At 41.2% G+C, this 23,159-nt stretch overlaps 1 protein-coding gene across 1 annotated transcript in view; it reads left to right on the top strand.

The window, feature by feature from the left end:
- Positions 1-17,873: 17,873 nt before the first annotated feature.
- Positions 17,874-23,159, top strand: part of me1 (malic enzyme 1, NADP(+)-dependent, cytosolic) — a 97,229-nt gene continuing 91,943 nt past the window's right edge. Inside the window, exon 1 of the mRNA XM_074654712.1 lies at positions 17,874-18,105. Coding sequence (XP_074510813.1) covers positions 17,974-18,105 — 132 coding nt within the window. The 5' untranslated portion in view covers positions 17,874-17,973. The remainder of the gene's footprint in view (positions 18,106-23,159) is intronic.

The following is a 23,159-nucleotide window of genomic DNA, read 5'->3' as shown; positions in this document are numbered from 1 at the left end:
CATAACTTTCTGAGGGGACTTTGTGAAGCTTAAATTGGGTTCACCTCCCACCGCCATCTTTGTCAAATTACTGAAGCCACAATATCTAAATTATTTAGGCAACGAGCCGGGAGGAGCAGAGGTGGGATGGAACAGGTTGTGTAGGCTATGGTAAACAAGCCCCCTCTGAGACACTGAGGCATTGTGGAGCAAAATAACAGAATTTAGATGTTTAGAGAAAAGCTGTGCAGTTTCCTGTTAGATTTCACAGAGCCGGAAAAATGAACTGCAGCTTCAGACACTAAAGCTTGGTTTATTGAGGTGCGCGCCAGAAAATTACATCATCACGCGTCGAGGCTCCGCAAGATGTCGCGGTGCTCTTTCGTGCACCTCTGAATTTTTGTAAATACGTGCCCACTGAACTTTTCATTTCAACATGGATGCCTTTTAGGGAAGACTGGCTGAGCAGGTTGGCCTGTACAGACATCTCTACAGCTGTTCATTGAGAGACCACAGGGACAGTCACATGTCATTAAACTCTTGGAAAGAAATAGGCAACACTCTGGGGAAAGAAGAGGCTTTTCACTGCAGGCTGTGAAAGAATATGAGACATTGTTTTATAAAAGCTAAACAAAAAGGTCTCATGGACAGAGTGACAACCCGAGGGGAAGCACCGAGCGACAGAAAATAATTTAGACTTAGAGGTAAGCGACAGTAATAATTACAGTACACAAATGCAATGTTTGGCGGTACGTCGGTGTTTACTACTGTTGCCAGGCAGCCTACTTTCCTTTCCGGTACCATTCGTTGACTTCTTGCTGATCCACAGAATATTTGTTTTGCACGCCTCCTGGCGTTTCGGAGCCTACTGCAAGAAACGATGCGTTGAGCATGAACGCCTCTGAGCATGCTCGCAGCCATCTATGGAGGCCCGCGCCACGGTGTCTTAGGCAAGTATAAACAAAGCTTTACCCTCACTGAAAGGGATCAAGAAGACCCCAAGGTACTTGGACTCCTCCACTTGGAGGCGGTGACTCACTCCCAGTCCAGAAGGGAGCAATCCAGCATAATTTCAATTTCTTGTGCAGAAACGTAACTTTCCTGAAAGGTTAAATGTTTTGGGAGTGCTGACGGCAGCGCTGTGACCCGCCTTCACAAGTCCATCTCTGCAGCAGGACTGTGGTTGCATGTTAATTTGCACATGAGATTCAAAGGAGCACGTGTGACTTCAGTCGGCCTTTCATCACATACAGTCTCGTCTCTGAAAAGCTGGCATGCTAACCATTTACCCAAATATTGACAATCAAAAAAGGTTATAAACTGTATGTGGATCTAAGCGAGACTTTTAACTAACTGTCCCATTACTGTTTATATATATATATTTACTATATATACTGTATTAATGTTTGTGTATGTGAGAGAGAGTGAGGTAGAGAGTCCTATCATATCAATGGCGGTCTGTTTAGCGTGGAGCGGAGCTAAAAGACCATTCAGTTGTCAAAATAAAGCCTGTGGAAGTGAACCGTGGGTCACTGCAGCCCTCTGAGCTGGTTTATTAGTGTGGTCTGTGCAGAGCAGTAGGCATCCTTTAATGTAGACTGCTGCATACAGCTAAAAGGGCAATGAGGTCCTCTAATGCCGTGTTTCCACTGCATGGTACGACTCTGCTCGACCCGACGCACTTGGTACCAGGTGCTTTTCTCTATTAGTTTTTGACATCATCTTCAACAGGACACTCGCTGAATCCCGTCATCGGCAACCAAACAGAGGAACGTCTGCACTTCGTCAGTTGTATGGTGTATAGTGTACTCCGTAGTTTTGCGGGCTGCCATTTAAAAAAAAATCTGGGTCGAGTGAATAAAAAAATTGTGGTCACTATTGACGGTAGCTTGGCAGTGAAAAAATGGAGGGTTTGCGCAGGATGTCCTGTGTCGCGCTAGTGAAGATTCTCTCTGACCAATCAGTGGTCTGCAGTGTTTTAACTCCACCTTCTAATGTCGAACCGCGACCGTGGTGGTACCAAAAAAAGCACCAGGTACCATCGACGACTTTTGCTAATGGAAATACGAAAATAGGAAAAAATTTGTGCCGTCAATTGATTCAAATATTAAATCTTGATTAATCACACATTTTAAAGGGAGATTTGTCAAGTATTTAATACTCTTATCAACATGGAAATGGACAAATATGCTTGCTTTATGCAAATGTATGTATATATTTATTAATGGAAATCAATTAACAACACAAAACAATGATAAATATTGTCCAGAAACCCTCACAGGTACTGCATTTTGCATAAAAAAATATGCTCAAATTATAAGTTGTGTCAGTGTGTTCACTTGACTATAATTTGCTCCAAACTGCATGTGATTATCATAAAGTGGGCATGTCTGTAAAGGGGAAACTTTTGGGTACCTATAGAACCAATTTCATTCACATATCTGGAGGTCAGAGGTCAAGGGACCCCTTTGAAAATGGCATGCCAGTTTTTCCTTGCCAAAATTCAGCGTAACTTTGGAGCGTTATATAGACTCCTTTGGGACAAGCTAGTATGACATGGTTGGTACCAAAGTACCAATTCCTTAGTTTTTCTAGTTTTATGTGATGTCAGTATCTTCCCTCTAGCTTTAAAACTGACTCTCCACTGCCACCTCCGAAAGATCGATTGCGTTAATACGTTAAAGAAATTAGTGGGGTTAAAACAAATTTGGGTTAACACATTATCATTGCGTTAACTTTGACAGCCCTAGAAAAAATGCTTTGTGCTGTCTTAAATTTGCCGTAACACACCGTCTCTTAAAAATGATAAATCACATGGATGAATCCAGACTAAGATGGCCAGATGGCTGCTCAAAGATGAAAGTTAACCTGAAGGCTAGTCTCCCCTAAACTTGCACTTGAACTCCTTTAAGAGCCCACTAACTGATTTACTGCTGTGAAGGTGGGCAAGGTCTCATCCACTACACCCAAACACAACTAATGAAATTCCTGAAACTTAGCTCCCACCAATAAGCATCCGTCTACCGCAGCAGAGCGCAAAGGGAGCACTTCCCGTGAGGGTGTGGCGGCCCGGCACAAAAGCCCCTCTATCCACACTGACCAGAAATATCACTCACTGCTTTTCTATTTGGAAGCCACAAAGCTGAGAGCATAGGCATCTCTCTCTCTCTCTCTCTCTTGTTTCACTCCAATTCTGTGACCTTTGACCTTGAACTTAACTGAAAACAGGAGCATTTACTATGTTTCTTTGTCTGTGTCTGTGAGGGTTGTGATAACAGTGGTCACAGTTTGTTATGGTGCTGGGATGTTGAATGTCACCTGAGAGGAGGGGAGCAAGTAGGCAAGGACACAATAATAATAACACAACACGTTTTTTGTACAATCAGCTCATTAGTCGGCTCACTCGCAATGGGACCAAGAAAATCATTCCTGTATCCACAGTAGATCATTTGCACATGTCCCCAAGACTCCCTGGATGAAGTGTTTTATATTCAGAAGAAAAACAGAAAGAAAGAAATCAGCTACTTGACGTACAGTAGCTAGTTTAGCCAGGATGTTTCAGTCGAGCACCCAGATCATTTATAACTTACTCCAAAGTTCTCACTTTCTAACTGCTTTTCCCTTGCAGTGATAATGATTGGCTCAATTTTTTTAATTACTTTATTTATCCTGATTTTACGGCTGTGTAAATAAGCTTAATTTTTAGGTTATTATTAGGTATATTGTTGCTTTTTAAATGACATAGATGACAGTTTAAAAACAACAACAATTAAATACTTGTTTATTGTTAAATGCAGAATAAAGAAGGGCAATGTGGCGCTGCATCCTACATGTAGGATGTGATGGTTGGTCATTGTGGAGTTTTACCCAAAGTTGAACATTTTTCAACTCTCGACTACCACAAAAAAGCAGCATATGTGCTCAGCGCAGAATACACAAAGCAAAGTGTAAAAAAATGCGGTACTCCCATTGCAAAGAATTCAAAAAGAAAAAATGTGAACATAGCGATTGTGGCGGTTACTTGCCATTCCCTGCTGTTGGCTTGTCAATATTTCGGTTATTGCAATATTGCGACAGCCCTAATTTTAACCCTTTATCGGTCAGCCCCACTAATCTTTTGAATCAGGGCTGAATTTCAGCGGGTTGCTGTTTGATGTGCAGTTTGTGGGGGGCCATGACGCCTGATTAATCGCTTGAACGTTCAACGATTTAGCTCTTGGACGACTGGTTGAATTTCTGGCAGGTCAAACATCTTGGTCGGCTGCAGTTTGAGCAGTTCCACAGACTGTCTTCTTCCCCTATAGCTGCCATCAAAAAATCATAATAAATTGTAGTGAGCTTGTTTTAATATTACTGGAATAGTATTTGACATTGTTGTGGCTAAAACTAAAGTCTTGGCTGAGACTTTGCTCTTATATAAAACTGAACTTTAATGCAGAACAGACAGATCTTGCTGTCTGCATCTTCCAGGCATCTGCGGTTCTATATTGTAGTTTATTTTCTTCATACTCTCCATTTATAGTAGATTTGTACAAAGTAGCCAAACTCTCTCTTGTTGTCAACATTGGAAATCAAACATCCAGCAACAAAACCAACAGCACTTAGCTGTATTTCTATACACTAAATTTCATGGAAATCTTTTCATAGTTTCTTGAGGTTTTCTGCTTTCAGTAAAGGCTAACTGACAAGCGTGAAGGTAAACCCTCCTTGGTTTAGGTATGCAGCACTTTGATATGCAGATTAGCACTTTAGACTGAGCCTGTCCTTTACAAGAGATCAGCGTGTAGGCCTTTATCACCATCTATGACTCTCTGTGTGTGGCCTTATGTTTACACAGACTGGCCGTAATCCCTTCCTGCAATCAAAACATAAAATATCATTCCACATCACACGCCTGTATGCACCTGAAACATCCACCGTAGATGTTGTTAATCCCCTCTCCGCTGAAAAAACCCCCGACCCAACCCTACAGGTAAGAAACAGAGTGCCTGTTGCTTTTTTTTGTGGTCGGGGATAGTATTTGGACACTTGAGGTTTCCAGCCATGATTGATGATCTTGTAATTTGTGCCGGTACAGTAATGGTTAGTTCAGAAGCCCAAAAGTGTACGAAGCAAATGGCATTTAGGAGTCGAGATTCTTTTGAAAAAGAGGACTAAAAATAGGAGGCTCCCTCGGTGCTCTTTCACTGACCTCCGTGTCACATACAGTATAGGCTACAGTAAGAAATAACTGCGTATGAAGAAGAAAGAAATACCTTAATGTATCCTACGTTTGCCGAATTTAGAAGAAGGCACGAATAATTACGAATTTGTTGTAGACAACATTACACAAATTTTATAATGTTTTTCCTAACACAACAACTCACAAAACGCCATGATTGTTAATGGAGTCTGGTGATTTCATCCCCATGCGACAAAGAATCAAATTGTAGTTGCTGTTCACTATATTTTTTCTTAAATTTGACGTGTTTACAGTCAATAAAATTGTGTCTTTTCAGAAATGCAGTGTAATGCATCAGACCGGCACATACGGGTATTTCGCAAAAAGACAAGCCCCTTTTAGGGGAAAGAAAAATGAAGATCCAATAGACTTCAATGCAATTTGCCGTATGTTTGGATTGTGATTTTGACAAGTTCATACGCATTCATCTCTTGTTATACAAACAATTGTTTTATACATATGTCTAATAATTATTTTGCGATCTTGCCTGAACCGGAGCGTTCACGATACCTTAATAAATTAAGGTTGATCGCCGCCATGTCCCTTCAGTTTATACATACATGGCAGTGTTTCACCATTGATGCTCCTCCAAGTACTGAGACTCACGCTTGAATCAGCAGCTGAATTCATTTCTGGTTAGAGAACAGGTCTGCAGAAATGTCTTCTCTCCTCATCCATCCCACTAGTGTCAAAACATTTAGCACAGCTGAGAGATCTGGGCTTGACAAAGAGGAAGCAAAACAAACATCCCAAAGCCTATCTCTTCTTACCGTGATAATAATGTGTACACACCGGGGCGGGGCGACGTTTTAAACCAAAGTTTGCACAAGATGTTGACAATCACTTCCTCCACTTTGCAATAACTTTTAACACCAAACATATATTTTGCAGATTATAGAGTATAGATGCATCATCAGTGAGGCTCATTTGGCAACAAAGAGGAACGTAGAAGAAGCAATTCAGGCCTGTTGTTGAGCCGAGGGGTTACAGATCTGCAGTGTGTCCGCACTGAGATAAAACTGTTTAGACACGCCGAGACAAACACGGCGAAATGTGACATTTATCCCTGACGGAGCTCTTGTTTACAGTGAGGATTTGGACAGCGGAGGTGTTTTCAATTCACAACAGGCTGCCAGGACTGGAGGCATGTGAGAGGAGGAGGAGGAGGAGGAGGAGAAGGAGGAGGAGGAGGAGGAGGAGGAGGAGGAGGAGGATGATACAGGGAGGAAAGGTATTTGTTGAACTCCGTTGTTGCAGATATTAGTCTGAGAAACTAGCAGATGTGATAAACGAAAAAAACACACGTTCAAATGCAAATGCAGTACATGCTGTTGAAGCTCATTTGAATTTATCACGTGAAAACGTAAAAGAAATAGTTCCATATGTGATGTGGTTTTTGGACATTTGATGTGATAAATTCATGTATGTAGTGTTCAACGTCTCACATGATAGATTTGGGACATTTTCAGATGTGTAAACATGGATTTCACATGTGCTTTTTTGCAAAGGAATACAAACATAAATATGCAAACAAACGCTGACAAGTTAGAAATGATTTCATACAATAAGAATGAAGCGAGGAAAGTTGAAAAGCCTCTGTGTGTTTGCACGCTGAAAGACAGAGAAACTCCCATATTCTGCAGGGTCAAAAGGTTACATAAACACGCCGTGTGACTAGGTTAACACACTAATCCCTGTCCTCTTTCCAGGAGAAGAAAGGGGGTTTTGTTGAAGTGCAATGATGACGCCTCTTCGGCTCATTCTGCCAAATGCCATTTAGTAGTTTGAGTGGAGAACCTCCTCTGTCTCTCCGACCGAATCTTCGCTCTCTGGTGTTCAGTTGTGTTTGGCAAATGTTGACCTGCCTGCTGCACAGCTTTTGTTTCATTGTGCAGTCATACTGAGTTCAGTGGCACACCTTGATTTGTTGTTACAGTCATTATTAATAATAACACTCCTACATGTTCCTGCATGCAAGTAGAAAGACACACAGCCACACACAGACTCTGTGCCAGGAAAGACATGCGCATGGCTCAACACTATTATGGAAAAGTTACTTTTAACATAACTGTTTACTTTATTACTTACCTTAAAAGTGCTTAATACGATATCCAGAGCATTAATATAGCAGCATTGTCTATGTAAAGATATAGAGGAGTAATGTCTACCTGAGCAGAGAATGAAGTCGCTCTGCCTCTGTGTGTGTCGTAATCTGAGTTTCTTATATTCGGACATATCCGGGCCGGCCATGAATGCTTTTAGTGCATGTGAGCGTGCCCCGCTGGCTAGCTCACAGCTGTCGCCATGTTGAGAGCCGTGCAGAGGCAAGAGATATGCTCTCAATCTCGCATTTAGCAGTTTTAAAATTAAAGCTGAAATTTTAATTCTCCTCACATTTTGTGTAAGGAAATATAAACTTCTGCAGCTATTGTGTGTATTTTTCCTTTTTCCAAAAGACAATAAAAATGTTTTTGGACATACTTTTTTTAAGTAAACAGCATCACGCTTCAGAGAGAAAAAAAGAAAGATGTCATTTTCAGACCATGAGCTACAGGTCGAGGCGCAGAGACATTCCTCAAAACTTCAGGCAAGGAATTTAAATGTGACAGAGAGAAATCGTCTGTCAGTGCTGTCGGTGTTTTCAAACGCAGACCTTCAGACTGTAAAAGAAGAAGATGGTGTGACAGCCCTCATAAATGTGCATTTTTTAGCGCACATCTCTGTGAAATGGACTGGTTTTGCAATGAGGCTCATTTGCATAAAAAGGGGCCTATTTTTGTGCCAAATGCATAGTACCTCATTTCAGTATGTGCAAACAGCACCGGAGCACCGAGACGGTATTTGATTGGCAGCACAAATGGTGCATTTCACCCTTTGCGGGTTCTTTAAGAATAAATTTTTTTTTCTTTTTGTCTTGTTTGTGCAGGTTTAGCAGCTGCAAAAAAACAAACAAACAGGTAGTCCTGTACTTTTGTACATTTCTGTACATTTCTTGGTGATTTGAATCACATTATGGAGGGATATACAGAGTACCGTACAGAGTGCTGAAATCACAGATGGGCTAACATTGTCCGCAACCCAGCTGGTTAACCTGTCTGGCTGTTGGAATCAAAGTGATATTACAAACTACTTGTTGTGCCCACCCTCACAAGAATGGCACCAATAAAATGACTGGTCAGAAAACATAAATCTATTCTTTTTAGTAAGAACAATCTTTGACTAGATAAGTGCACGTTTTTCTTTTCTTTTTTATTCTTAAGAGGTCCACTGTATAAGCATATGGCTTCTTTTCCTCTGTGTGCAAATAAAAAATATATATACTATATATATACAGTAATATCTTAGCAAAAAAACACTAAACTGTGTAATCAATACCATCACCGGACTTGACACATTGATATGGCCTGTCGAAGGCTCAGCAGTACCTTCCTCAGGATATGTTCAGGGCTTCCTTGACTCAACCCGGCCTATTATGATCAAGCCCCTTCTCGCAGTACACTCCTGTCAACTCAGCTTTCTCTAATAATGCAAGACAGAAACGCTGCAGCCTAAAGCTCTCTCTCTTTTTCCACCTCCCCAAATATCTGTGGGCCCAAACAGTGGGTCATTATGAGGAGTGATCAGTGAAAGGGCCCATTGATTTGGGGGGCTGGGGGAAGGTCATGTATGGACTCGTAGGAGAGAGAGAGAGAGAGAGAGAGAGAGAGAGAGAGAGAGAGAGAGAGAGAGAGAGAGAGAGAGAGAGAGAGAGAGAGAGAGAAAGCAAAGGAGCGAGGGCAGTCATGTATGTATGTATGTCAGCATACTTGGAAGTGCAGCGTCCCTCAGGAGCCCCTCCCAAAACATCCACCCATTTCCTCCGCTGGTACTTAAGGTGCTCGGCAGGCCCTCCGCCTCGCTGCTCTTTTGTGTGTGTTCTGTTCAGGGTCCAAACAACAACACTTACGCCTTCGCAAAAGCACCTAAAGGGGGGAAATGTGGTTCTAGATTTTCCTCTGCCAAACTTTAATCTTTCTGTTGCCAGTTCATAAAAGTGGAATTGCTTTTGAAAACCTGGGGGAATAGTGGAGCGGTTAACTGTGGGAATACTTGTTCTGTGAGTCTGTGAACCGCCTGCGGAAGCACACCGGAGTTTATTGGTCCAAGGCAATGATGATTAAAGAGGCTGAAAGGTGAAAATGCCCTGGAGGCCGAGGCAGGTGTGCACACCTTCGTACATGTGAGGGAGTGTTTCACCTCAAGCCTGTCGAGTTACCTTGCACTTTGACCTTTGTGTCTTAATACCCAGTGGCTCTATTCCTTTTCCTTCAACCATCGAAACAAATCCCACATTTCTATTCCTTACTTACAGTCAGGGGTGGAAGTGACGAATACATTTTTTGTGTTCTTGTACTTTTTTGCGTATTCTTTTTAAATCTGTAATTTTACTTCTATTAATCACACGTATAGTATTTCAGGGTATCCGCCAGTTTATAGCAAAAAAATCATAAATTGAATTATGTATTTTTAAGATGTTTTTTAAAACTAAAATGTGTTATACAAGTAGGAAACTCCTTTAAGGAGTAACTTCATAAATAATACAACTCCTCAAGACAGAAGCCAAGTTCCCGTGTGCTTGCCACAGTCTGTTTACATTTTGGCACGCCGCTCCTCCAAATTTTGCTCAGCAAAGTTGCGTCTATCTTAATCAATGACTGATTCTTCAGTATGAAGCTGTGCAGGAGATCTCTGAACTTTAGAGCTGAGTTTAATGACACCTTGTCATTTTTTTTGTAATTTTGACTGAGGGATGTAAATCAGCAAATATGTAAAAAAAAAAAGTTAAGATGCTTTCACTAAAAGAGGTATTAAAACGAGTTGATGATCTGAGAGTAAAAAAGAAGTTAGCTGACTGGAAATCAACAAAATGAATCTCACCAAAGTGCTTGATTGTTCTAGATGTTCATGTACAGAGTTCAAAATAAATCATTTAAAGTTTAAATCTCTTTGTCTGCTGTATTTCTTCCACTGAGCAGGAGTGGCAGCTCCCTTATACCTTAAAGAGCCGCTAACTCACCATATAATCCTTGACATTGCTCCAACCTTCATATACACTCTCTTCCGTATAGTTTATACAGGCAGATGTCTATGCAATCAGAAGGTATGGTTTCCCCTCTTCCATTGCGTCTGGCTGTAATTACATTTAACGACCACGTTGGTGAATCCTTTGCCATCAGCTATACGGTGCAGGAAGTGCGGCCAGGTGTTGCTGTCAGTATGCAGCACTATAAATGGAGGTGAGAGAGAGAAAACCATGTGTTTTGCGGGTGATTTGATTCTCAGTAATTGTATTTGTCTTTGTCTGCTGACTCCTCCACTTCCTGACCAGAAAAGCCCCACAGGGGATAAACAAGAGTCGAAACCCAGACGAGAGAAAAGACGGCTGTGTGTGATGCATGGCTTTATGGATCGAGATCATACATTAAGGCTGCTCCTCAACACTGTGTGTCTGTGTGTGAGTCAGGACAGTGCTTGCTATTAATTAACATGCAATAACAGGAGATTTACGTCTATAAAACATCTGGTTCAACAGGGTCATGAAACGTTGATTAGGAGAGGTGATGAAATTAAATCAAAGGTGCGTAACCTTGCACATTTATTTCATAATCACCATCATTCTGTTAATAGTACAACTAGTTATGGCTGGAGGGCCTTTTATTTCATGTCATTACATCACCAATAATTGCTAGGTTGTATGCCCTCTTTTATTGTCTGCAAAGCCTATAAGATTGCAACAGATCGGCTCGAGAGTGATCCTTGTCACTCTCTCAGATCACGGCCTTGACTGTTTGACTTTCACCTACTGAAAGTGTCCAGTGGTGGTCGACAAAGTCGAGTCCATCCATCAGCAGCTCCTGGTGCCTGCCCACCTCCCTCCACACACACCTCAGCCACTGGGCATGGCTCCCTTGGATGTTCGCCTGCCTCAGTGCTCCCTCTCCTTCTTCTCCCCTGTATGTGCTCCTCAGGTCGCAAAGTTGGTCACTAAGGCCAAAGCCTCCACCTGTTCTCTGGACCCCATGCCCACAGCCTTGGTCAAGGCGTGCCTACCTGCCCTGTGCCCCATTATGGTGAACATCATCAACTCCTCCTTGGCATCTGGTCTTGTACCCGACAGCCTCAAGATGGCATCAGTCACTCCCATCCTCAAAAAGCCAGGTCTGGACCGGGATGACAGCAACAACTACCGACCGATCTCCAACCTTCCTTTCCTGAGCAAAATTCTGGAAAGAGCAGTGGCCGCCCAACTCCATCAACATATGGCCAACCATGAGCTCTACGAAACGTTTCAATCTGGCTTCAGACCACACCACAGCACAGAGACCACCCTCATCAAAATCACAAATGACCTCCTCATCGCTGCAGATTCTGGTCACATCAGCATCCTCATCCTCCTGGACCTCTCAGCTGCCTTCGACACAGTCTCCCACACCATCCTCCTCACCCGCCTATCTGACTACCTTGGCCTCACCGGTTCAGCTCTCTCTTGGTTTCAGTCCTACCTCACAAACAGAAAACAGTTTGTCACCATCAGAGACTCCAGTTCCACCCCGGCCCCAGTCAACCATGGCGTACCTCAAGGCTCTGTGCTGGGACCCCTCCTCTTCACCATCTACATGCTCCCCCTTGGTCAGATCATCCGCCACCACGGTCTCAGCTTTCATTCATATGCTGACGACACACAACTATATCTCAGCACCAAACCATCCACCCAGCTACCCCCACAGTCACTTGTAAACTGCCTACATGCAATAAAAATCTGGATGTCATCTAACTTCTTAAAACTCAACAGCAACAAAACCGAGCTCATGGTTGTGGCTCCCAAGGCCCTGCTCCAGAAGGTTGGAGATCTCCACCTGGATGTTGATGGCTGTTCCTTCTCCCCATCCTCGGAAGTCCGCAACCTGGGTGTCATCCTGGACCCAACACTATCATTCCAGTCTCATATCAGGTTCATCACCAAATCCGCCTTCTTCCACCTCAAAAACATCTCACGTCTCCGGCAATCACTCTCTGACTCTGTGGCAGAAACCCTCATCCACGCTTTCGTCACCTCCCGTTTGGACTACTGCAATGGAGTTCTGTCCGGGGTTCCCAGCAAAGCCCTGGACAGGCTCCAGTATGTGCAAAACTCGGCTGCCAGGGTTCTCACCCGCACCAAGCCCTGGCAGCACATCACCCCCACCCTCATCCACCTCCACTGGCTCCCGGTCAAGTCCCGCATCACCTACAAAATCCTCCTCCTCACCTACAAATCCCTCAACGCCCTGGCTCCTCAGTACCTATCTGACCTCCTCCACCCTTACACACAGCCCCGGAACCTTAGATCCTCAGGCACGGGTCAGCTCTCCGTCCCTCACACAAGAATGAGAACTTTTGGGGACAGAGCCTTCGGTGTGACAGCCCCCACACTTTGGAACTCTCTCCCCATAGAGCTCCGCAACGCACCATCTCTGGACACCTTCAAAAGACTCCTCAAAACCCACCTCTTCACCAAGGCCTATGGCCTCTAGCTACTGTTACATTTGTTGTATTTATTTATGTCTTTGTTAAGCGTCCTTGGGTTTCATGAAAGGCGCTATATAAATCCAAGATATTATTATTATTATTATTATTATTAAGTAGGTAAATACTCAGACCATCTACTTTGGTAAAAGCAGCAATACCACTTATAACAAACAACAAATATGAGTAAGAGGCATGCATTCAAAATTGTACTTAAGTAGAAGTACAAAAGTATTAGCATCAAAATATACTTATAATACCGAAAGTAAAAAATGCTCATTGTGCAGAATGGTTAATTTCATAATAATATATAAATTATTATATTATTGGATTATATATAGATAAGTGTCACTTTAAAGTTGCATCTGGTAAAGGTGGGGTTAATTTTACTTTATATACTGATGGGTAGATTGGGAACGTCCCCCTGGTGATTAATAAAGTCTTATCTTTAACTATAGCAACACATCATCATTTTTTTGTATTATGATGAATCCTGATGAAGTAACTTATCGATGAACAGTGCCCGAGTACAGTACAGAGCGTTCCCACTAATCAAACGAACTGGACTTTGGGGACAAGTGTACTCTGATCTTGGTAGAAGTGATCATACAAAGTCAGACTGTTACATCTCCAACACCAGTGGCAGCACTTTATCACATCACAAACAGAACACACCGTTCTATTGACAAATGATCTCTGAGCAGCGCAGTGATCGCCATGTTCTTGCTGTTGGATAACAAAACATTTTAGAATCTGAATTTTTCTCTCTCAATCTGGCATTATCACCAGGTGGACAACATCCAGCTGTTCCAGTACGGTGATCAACCTTCAATGGGTGGGCTGATTGTGCTTCCCAAACTCCCCAGCATTCCTCATGCCCTACCGCTGCCAACTGGCATACTGCCTCAACCCTCAAAAATAACTTCCTGCTCCTGGTACAGAAACAGATGGGAGATGTTTGTCTTCCAGATTAGTCATTTAAACACAGAGTGAAAGTCTGATAAACAAGGTGATCAGGAGGGGTTCGGTTTTGGTCTGCTATATAAGGAAAGGCTTTGGCCAAAGACATTGATCTATATCAAAGTTGACATCCATAATGCACCCGCTACTAGTCTAACTCTTATAACATTCCCACGGCTGCTTTTGAACCTTCATTATTCAGACAGTGATACCATTTTACATTTTACCAGTGTCTGGTGAAAACTATGCCAATTTTTATTTTGATAATGTCGAAGATTACATTCAAAAGACCCTTTATGGGTTATGAGATTTCTCCATCCTCCTTTCCTTCTTTCAAAACACACTGGATTATTTAAAAAATGTGCTGTCACCAAACCTAAATCAAGGTTATCTTTTAGTCCCTGAAAAGCTGATAGTTTGTAGGTACAGTGCACATTTAACTGGAGATTTTTCATTAAAAGTTAATGATATACTTTACCACCAACAAACTAGAAATCAAACTAAATTTGTTGTTGTATTGTTAATGTCGAGTGAATTTGACTCATTTAAGTCTTTCTTTTTAATCTTTTCTAGCTTTAAAAGGGGCCCTGAAATCCTCCTTTCTCAATCAGCTTCTTACTATAAAGCTGATTCTGTTGGGTGTATTGGGTGTGTTGGTCCTTACCCAGGAACCTTTGAGCATCAAACATTTAATGTCCTGCAAAAATATGCCCCAATTTGTGCCTTTTCTGCATCAATTTATGGTGGAAATGTCTTTATTCTTTCTGTATTGTTTTTTTATCGCACTTAATATTGTCCCTGCTGAGTCAATACACATGGAAGCAGGATTTAGTCAAATCTATTAGGCAATAAGTCAGACTTGTTTCCGGTGGGGGTTGGCCTCCGCCAGGGCTGCGCTTTGTCACCAATCCTGTTCGTGATATTCAACCTCCTTTGGTGGGGGCAGTCCCATCTCTGACTGGGGGAGCCCAGTCAGAGATGGTTAATGTGACCCGGGAAAGGGAAGTTTGGGGTCCCCTGTTGGAGCTGTTGCCCCCGCGACCCGACCCCGGATAAGCGGTTGAAGATGGATGAATGGATATTAGAGAATGAGACCTTGTTAAAGCCACTTAATTCTATAATACAGTATACAGTATGAACTCTTACCTGTTTTTCTCTCTCTCTCTCTGCCTCAATTTCTGGTACTTCCCGTATGTAGTTCACATGTTACTGTAGCACGATTGGTAGCATAAATCTCAGATTGCATCAAAATGCCTCATATTCATGTTGAAAACATGTTTTATTTAACACTGTCGTTCCACCTCGGCACCCAGTAGCGAAGCCCGTTAGAGGGCTATGCACGTACTCTTAGAACTGGAGTAACATCTATTAACTACTATTTAGCGGTTCCTCAAAATAAAGGTCCTCTGCTACTTTCATATCATTATTGGGGTTTTAAGTGGGCGGGGCTCGATTGGATAAATGTCTGCATTACGTACTGGGTGCACCAATCAGTATTCACAACATTTAAATCAAGATGTTTTGGTGTGTTATTTGCTTACAGTCGTGTTCCACTATGAATCAAACCAGACAGCCCAGATGAAGCAGATGGGCTCAGTTTTTGAGTTCACAGAGATCAGCTGGGTCTGTGCTTTTGGCAGCAGCAGCAGTCTGATGTTGACTCTGAGTCTTGAGGACAAAGTAGGCTAGTAGTCACATAGCCTGTTGCCAGAGGGAGCCAACACAAACCCAATGTGAGCCCATGTGAACCTCAACAGCCTGTTGATGCTGTATGGGTCTGCCTCCTGCAGACAGGTGCCCAAATGTACTGAAGATAATATTGTACTTTCAGTGCATCTGAAATTAAGTTTTCAACAATCCCAAACATTCATCATCTATTTATATGTTGAACAGTGCCATCGGAGAAGAAACAGAGATATCAATCTTTCCACTAATAGTAATGTGACTGGACCAAATTGACTTACATCCACGATATGGCATGATTTATGGGAGGACATGATGTCTGAATGCAGCAAGTTCAGACAAATTCTCCACAGTGTTAGAAAGAAGAAGAAGATGAGGGAGACTCAACCAAATCCTTGAAGGTCTGATATTCTATAACACTGCATGAGGACCCAGGCGTTCAACTACCCTTTACTCTCTCTAGGCTCCTTCTTATCCTCTCCGTTCTGCAGATACACTCGAGAAGACTTTATCAGTCTTTACACACTTGGCACAAGCTCAAACTTGACATAAAATCAGTCTTCAGATGCGTTCACTTCGGGTTCAAACTCCCTTCATTGACACACGCTGACAGGGAATCCTTGGTAATAAAGGTCAATATATGATAAAGAAGATAATTTGGAGAAACTGAAACTAGCATGTCCCTGTGGACAATAATTTGCAGCTGATTTTTAGGTGAGACTTTAGACTTTAGAGTTTGGAGCAGTCACCTCATCGGCATGAGGTATACGGACTGAGGGTTGAATAACCTCTCTCCCACTCCCAGAATGGCGCGGTATTTCTGACTTTCAAACTCTCTGCTGTGTGAAGGCCAAAGGTTGACCTTGGCTTCAAATATCTTCACTCCTGTCACAGCTCTCAGACACACCGTGTCTTAAAAGTATCTTAGTTATGTGTTTGTAAGAAAATGTCATGACTCCGCAAAAGATGGGGGATTATCTAAATCATGGTACAGTATGTGAACTATTTATTTTAGACCTAACAAATTAGGTATGATGCTTGCTCAGTGCGACACAGTTACTGTACTAGAAGTATTATTATTGTAACTGTGACGGCTATAACTCCTGTTGCTACTTTGCTACTTGTAGCGTACTGCTAACAATAGGCTTCTATATATAATTTAACACTGGTTAAAAGTTATTTTTATTTTATGAAAGTACACTTTACAGTATACTCTCAGTAAACTACTATAGTTTAATTGGTTTTATTGTAAGTATACTTGAAGGTTTTCTTTAACTTATTGTACTTAGCCAATGATTTATGTATTACATAAAGAGACTTGCTCCGTTTGCTATTTGACTTGATGTTTTGTGATGATTGAATAAAATAATAAAATAATAATAAAAGATAAATAAAATTAGTTTTTCTCGTAGGCCTCCACGGTGAACCGAGAACGCAGAAACGCAGAAAATTCTTGATGAATTAAAGTAAATTCATATCAAAACATACATTAACAAACTCTCACACTCAAAAAAGGCTATCAAAAAGTAAGCATAAGTCAAGTATACTTCGACTTTTCTACTTGTCAGCATAAGCCAAGTATACTAAGACTTTCCTGTAAACTTGTCAGTAAGTATATTTAGACTTTTTTCTATACTTATCAGTATAAGCCAAGTATACTCAGACTTTTCTGTAAACTTGTAAGCATAAACCAAATATACTTAGACTTTTCTGTATACTTGTCAGCATAAGCCAAGTATACTTAGACTTTTCTGTAAACTTGTCAGTAAGTATACTTAGACTTTTCTCTATACTTGTCAGCATAAGCCAATTATACTTAGACTTTTCTGTGTACTTATCAGTATAAGCCAAGTATACTCAGACTTTTCTGTATACTTGTAAGCATAAACCAAGTATACTTAGACTTTTCTGTATACTTGTCAGTATAATCCAAGTATTCTTAGACTTTTCTGTATACTTGTCAGCATGTATACTTAGACTTTTCTGTGTACTTGTCGGTATAAGACAAGTATACTTAACTTTTCTGTATACTTGTCAGCATATGCCAAGTATACTTGGACTTTTCTGTATACTTATCAGTATAAGCCAAGTACACTTAAGTATAATGTTGTTCAGTATATCTCTGATAAGTACATACAAAGTAAATTGAAAGCGTACTGTCTTATTTTAAGTTTAAAAATAGTAGGCCTATAGGCTTCTAATAGCACACTTGAATAAACATCTTTTTGGTGAGGGGAGCCTTAGAATTAACCCAATAAAACTCCTGCTGCAATACTGTTTGAAACTATGTTGTTATTAATTCATATTTAATCTTCATTAAATAGCAAAAAAATAAGGCATAAAGTAAAGTCGTTTGTACATTTGTGTGTTCCTATAGGCTATCCACCATGCACCTGTTGCCAGGTGATTCTACACGGAGGGACTTTGCATACATCAAGACCTTCAGGGGAAACAGCCTCATTGATAAGGAGAATCCGGTTGAAGTGACAACACTACAGAGGCGCGAGCTGTCAGCTGTCAGACCTGCGCATCCACTTGTTGCGTTCACAACAGTTCACCGTCTCTCTAGTTACAGAGCCAACAACATGGCACGCTCCGGTCTGGTCAGACGGGAGTCGGTGGAAACGGAGATGCACAAGTCCGAAGACAACTCAAAAACCTTTGTTTACACCAAGAAGAGGGGCTACGACGTCACCCGACACCCCCCGATGAACAAGGTCAGTGTGGAGACAGTTAGAGAGTTTACTGCTTGTTTCTGTGGACGGGTGACAAGCCAGCTGCTGCCTTCAGGCGCTGTAGGAAATATTAGAACTCTGCATACAGAGGATAATTGAGATGTTCTGTAATATCATAGCAAAGTGTTCAGCTTTAACTTTTAGGGTGTAGATATGCTCAACCAGTGTTGGTTTATAGGCCTACAACAACGTTTTGCTAATGAGTAGTGCTAATGCTAAAGATTGACATCTAGCTCAGCTTATGTGGCTACATTTTGCCACATATTTAGTGAGGTTCCCCTTATTATTCTTCACTACCTAAACAGCAACCATCAATACTATTTGAAAATATAAGGTAGTAGGTGTATTTAATAATTTAGCTAAAAGGCTGTGAAAGTCTTCCTGTTTTTGTTTATGGAGCGCTGGTCGGAGCCCCTCGAGTAGCACGTGAACGCACCATTAGCCAGGAGGTTTAGGTATCAGCTTTAGAGGGGGTTATATTTAGATTTAAAGAGACCAAACGGTGTAGTACACACTGATGATATTGTCCTGTCTTATGTTGCTTTATAAAGACTGTAGCAGCAGTAGTACATTAATGAATTAAGCCTGTGTGATTCAGCATATTGTGCCAAGCTGCTGTGAGCTCACTGTGGCAGCTCATATCTTGTCAAGACAAGTCATTATTGCCCCTATGAGTGTTTAAGATCAATGCTTGTTTTCACTTTCTCTTCTCAACCCTCTGAGACCTGCGACTTTATTGTCTTTCAGAGGTTGTAACAGGTTCAGATATCATATTAAACTAGAAAACCTAAGAAATCCATGTCATACTAGCTTGTTGGGAAGGTCCAAAGTTGGGCTAAATTTTGGTGAGGAAAAACGGGCATAGTGATTTTCAAAGGGGTCCCTTGACCTCTGACCTTAAGATATGTGAATGAAAATGGGTTCTATGAGTACCCATCAGTCTCCCCTTTACAGGCAAGCCCACTTTATGATAATCACATGCAGTTTTTTGCATGCAGTGTAAATGTATTATTTTCACCTATTCTTAAAATGGTGTATTTGAATATTTCTGCATACTGGGGTCCCTAAACAGTCTTAGAATTACATAAATTATTATTATAATTATAAAATAAGGTATCACTGTAAAGCTGAGACTCTTGTGGATCCAATGAGCCCAACTGTGTTCATGTGTGATGATGTTAGTCCCCATAGTAGCCATTTCATTGTAGTGAGACCATTTTTTTTTAAAAACTTGATCTCACTGTATAAACTGACCTATGGTGACCTCTAGGATAATCACAGCCTCATGAAACTTTACAACCACAAACTAGAGACCTAGAGCATTCAGAGGATGGGTGGCTTTCCTAGGTAGATTGACAATAAAGAGGGTTTCGGAGCAGTTTCCAGAACAGAAGTGCTCGCCATCTAATCTAATAATTCTTGCAGAAATCTCAAAATGTCAAAAGTTTTTTTAAACCAAATCACAGCATGGATTTTTCTGTGGTGTTCCTCAAGGTCTTGGTGTCTTAACGTGTTTTTTTGGACGAATTATTGATAATTTAGATCTATTCTCGAGTGGCAAAAAATGGTTACATTTATCACCAAATCTGTTTAAGAAATGATATCAACCCCGACACTGCTGCAACAACTTATGAGACATAATAGTGTAGAGCGTGAGGATGACCATCATATACTTCAATCATAATGTTCTCTATACCCTTATATACTTTTACAATTTATTTTAAATATTGAATTAGTGTATATTTCTGAATTATGACTAGAAAAAACGTGACAGTGCTGAGCTGCATCTCAAATTAATCTCCAGGTTCCCAGCGTTCAGAAGATGTTCACCACTTCTATGTGACATCTACTGCTGACCTGCTATCTCCCCCTAAAGATCCCCTGTACTGTGCCCCCCTAAAAAAGACAAAAACGGGTCTATTGTGGGCCTCAGAGGGTTAAAGTAAAATGAGGAACAAAGTTGAAAGTTGCTTAATCATGCAACAAATAATGCTGAGCTTAGCAGCTTCCTTGTAGGCTAGATCATGAGATAAGGGGAATTTGCATGTAGGGAAATGCCTGATTTCTATAACATGATTCATCTGACCAGTTGTTGCTGTTGTATTAGCCTGAAGTATTTTTTTCCCATGCTTTAAACAAATCCTTAACAAAAGAGCCTCTGGCAGCCTTAGTTTGAGCCTTTCCAGTGTTTTCTCCTGGTTTGTGTGGTGGCGTTGGGCCCCAGAGGTCAAGCTGTGGTGACAGGGTCTCTGTCCATGGTGCTGACTGACCCTCTAAACAACTGGCTGAATTCAGGGCCACTCCGATGTCAAGTGTGCTCTACAAACAGAGCGTGGTCTGACCGCTCTTTGTCAATGTCAGACTAATTTTAGAACACTTGAACGGTCTATTTATTCCCTCTGAGCTGTTTTCTGCACTCTCACTGGCCACATATGTTTCCCTCTTGGAGGCTACAGAAAAACTGTAGGCCTGTCTAGTGTCCATGTCTAATCTTTAAACTATTCTGGTTTATTTCACTCTGAATTTGCAGATACAGTAGTCCAATCACTATACATTTTTAATAGGGCTGTCAAAGTTAACATGGCGTTAACGCAAATTTGTTTAAAGGCCACTAATTTCTTTAACACATTAACGCAACATACAGTTTTTAGGTTGTAGTGGGCTCAGTTTTAAAGCTGTTCTAGCTATTCCATTATAGCTAATCCATCGGTACCAACCATGTCAGACTAGCTTGTCATGAAGGAGGTTAAATAATGCTCCAAATTTACGCTATATTTTGGTGAGAAAAAACTGTCATGCCCATTTTCAAAGGGGCCCCTTGACCTCTGACCTCCAGATATGTGAATGTAAATGAGTTCTATGGGTACCCACGAGTCTCCCCTTTACAGACATGCCCACTTTATGATAATCACATGCAGTTTGGGGCAAGTCATAGTCAAGTCAGCACACTGACACACTGACACACTGACAGCTGTTGTTGCCTGTTGGGCTGCAGTTTGCCATGTTATGATTTGAGCATATTTTTTATGCTAAATGCAGTACCTGTGAGGGTTTCTGGACAATATCTGTGATTGTTTTGTGTTGTTAATTGATTTCCAATAATAAATATATGCATACATTTGCATAAAGCAAGCATATTTGACCACTCCCATGTTGATAAGAGTATTAAATACTTGACAAATCTCCTTTAAGGTACATTTTTAAACAGATAAAAATGTGCGATAAATCACGATTAAAGATTTTAATCTATTGACAGCCCTAATTTTTTTTTTTAAAGTCCCATATTGTAAAAAGTGAAATTTTCATGTCTTTTATAAAGAAGGTTTAGGTGCTATAAAGTTTAAGTTTAAGTTATAAATACTGTTAAACTATCAAAACGCTCAAAATACTGAGAAATACACACAGCCCGTATTCAGAAATTGTGCGTTTGAAACAAGCCGTTAGGATTTCTGTCCATTTGTGATGTCACAAATATACAATACAGCATTACACGGTTTTAAACATAAACATTGTAAACGTGTCCCAGTTTATTTCCTGTTGCAGTGTATGTAAATAACATCAACTGACAGGAAGTAAACAGGGACCCAAACTATTGCATAGCAACGCAAATCCTTTGCAATTCCGTTGAAATGCGCTAAAACGGAGCATTTCAGATAGAGGGTGAATACAGGTATATTCAGGCAGACAGTATGAGGAAAATAAAGGGTTTTTTGAACATTACAGCATGTAAACACGTTCTAGTAGAAACACAAAATGCAAGTATGAACCTGAAAATGAGCACAACATGGGACCTTTAAAAGCTGTTCTACTCTGATAAAGGTTACAGTCAGTATACCACAGTTGGGTGGTGTAAACAGTGAGCTGATAAGTCAGACAGTGGAGTTCAAACAGGCCAGTGTCTGTGGAGAGAGGAGTGGTCGAGCCGGGGGCTGCACAGAGACCAGTTTGTTAGGCGAGTTAATGACTCCACTCCTGAGACTGCCACAAGCTGCACATCAACCATGTGTGTTTGTTTTCACATGTGTAAGCGTGCATGGTGTGGCAGGGGGAGGTGAGGTGTGTGTGCACTGATGCATTATGGCTAATAAAAAAATGATGACACTCTTTCACACCAACCAGAGACACAAATGTTACGTTTTGTTGTGAGAGATATCAGTAAAGAGTCAATCATGTTTGTTTAATCATTCATATAAATATGCTGTGTGTGGAAATGTAACAAATCCCCAAAAAAATTTTTTTGAATAAGTTTACCAAAACAAACCAGACTGTCAATGTGAAAATGGGCACTAATACTAGAAGTCAGGAAGTCAGTTTGATTGCATTATAAAACAGAAAGAGGTTCTGTTCTTGTAGCACAAATAGAATTACATCCTCTTTTTGACAGAAAGTGATATGATTTAGAGGAAATATGGCCCTCATTTAGAGACACACTAGCATGCCAAGATTTCACAATTTATATAAAGTGTAACTGCACACTTCAACAAAATCAGACCCCCCTTCCTCGCCTCTCTCTACAGCATCTATCGTTTTCACTTATTCAGCATTACAATGTCAGCACAGCATAGACATGTTCTCTTCTTTCTGTGGACTGGAAATTAAGCACATTACAAAATCTGGTGAATCAGTGTTATTGACTGATTATTTGGTGATAGCAATGTGCTTTGCTACGCTGTGACAAAAGTGTGGATGAAGCATTTACTCATTCAGCGGCTGGCTAGTTAGCTAGCTAACATTACCTTGATAATTCCACCATGCTTTCATGCTAACGTTATGCTCGTTACAGTTAGCGTAACAGCAGGTCTCTTCCTACCGCTGGGAGACTTGTTTGACTGGGAGAAGAGTGGACGGCCACTCCATGATGATCTGTCTGTGATCTCCCAGCAGCGGGGAGGCAGAGGGACTACGGGGTGCTAATTCTTGTCTCATTTGTGACCTGATTAACATTAAATTCATCATATTCAGTGCCCCATATCACTATTTTCCAAGCTACTGTAGCTAGCTGTGTCTGTTGACGCTGCGTTAAGGCTTTCATCAGT

This window comes from Sebastes fasciatus, chromosome 12, assembly GCF_043250625.1.
Source record: "Sebastes fasciatus isolate fSebFas1 chromosome 12, fSebFas1.pri, whole genome shotgun sequence".
NCBI classification, from domain to species: Eukaryota; Metazoa; Chordata; class Actinopteri; order Perciformes; family Sebastidae; genus Sebastes; species Sebastes fasciatus.
Note: the sequence above shows the minus strand (reverse complement) of the source record. Positions and strands in the feature narration are given on the sequence as shown.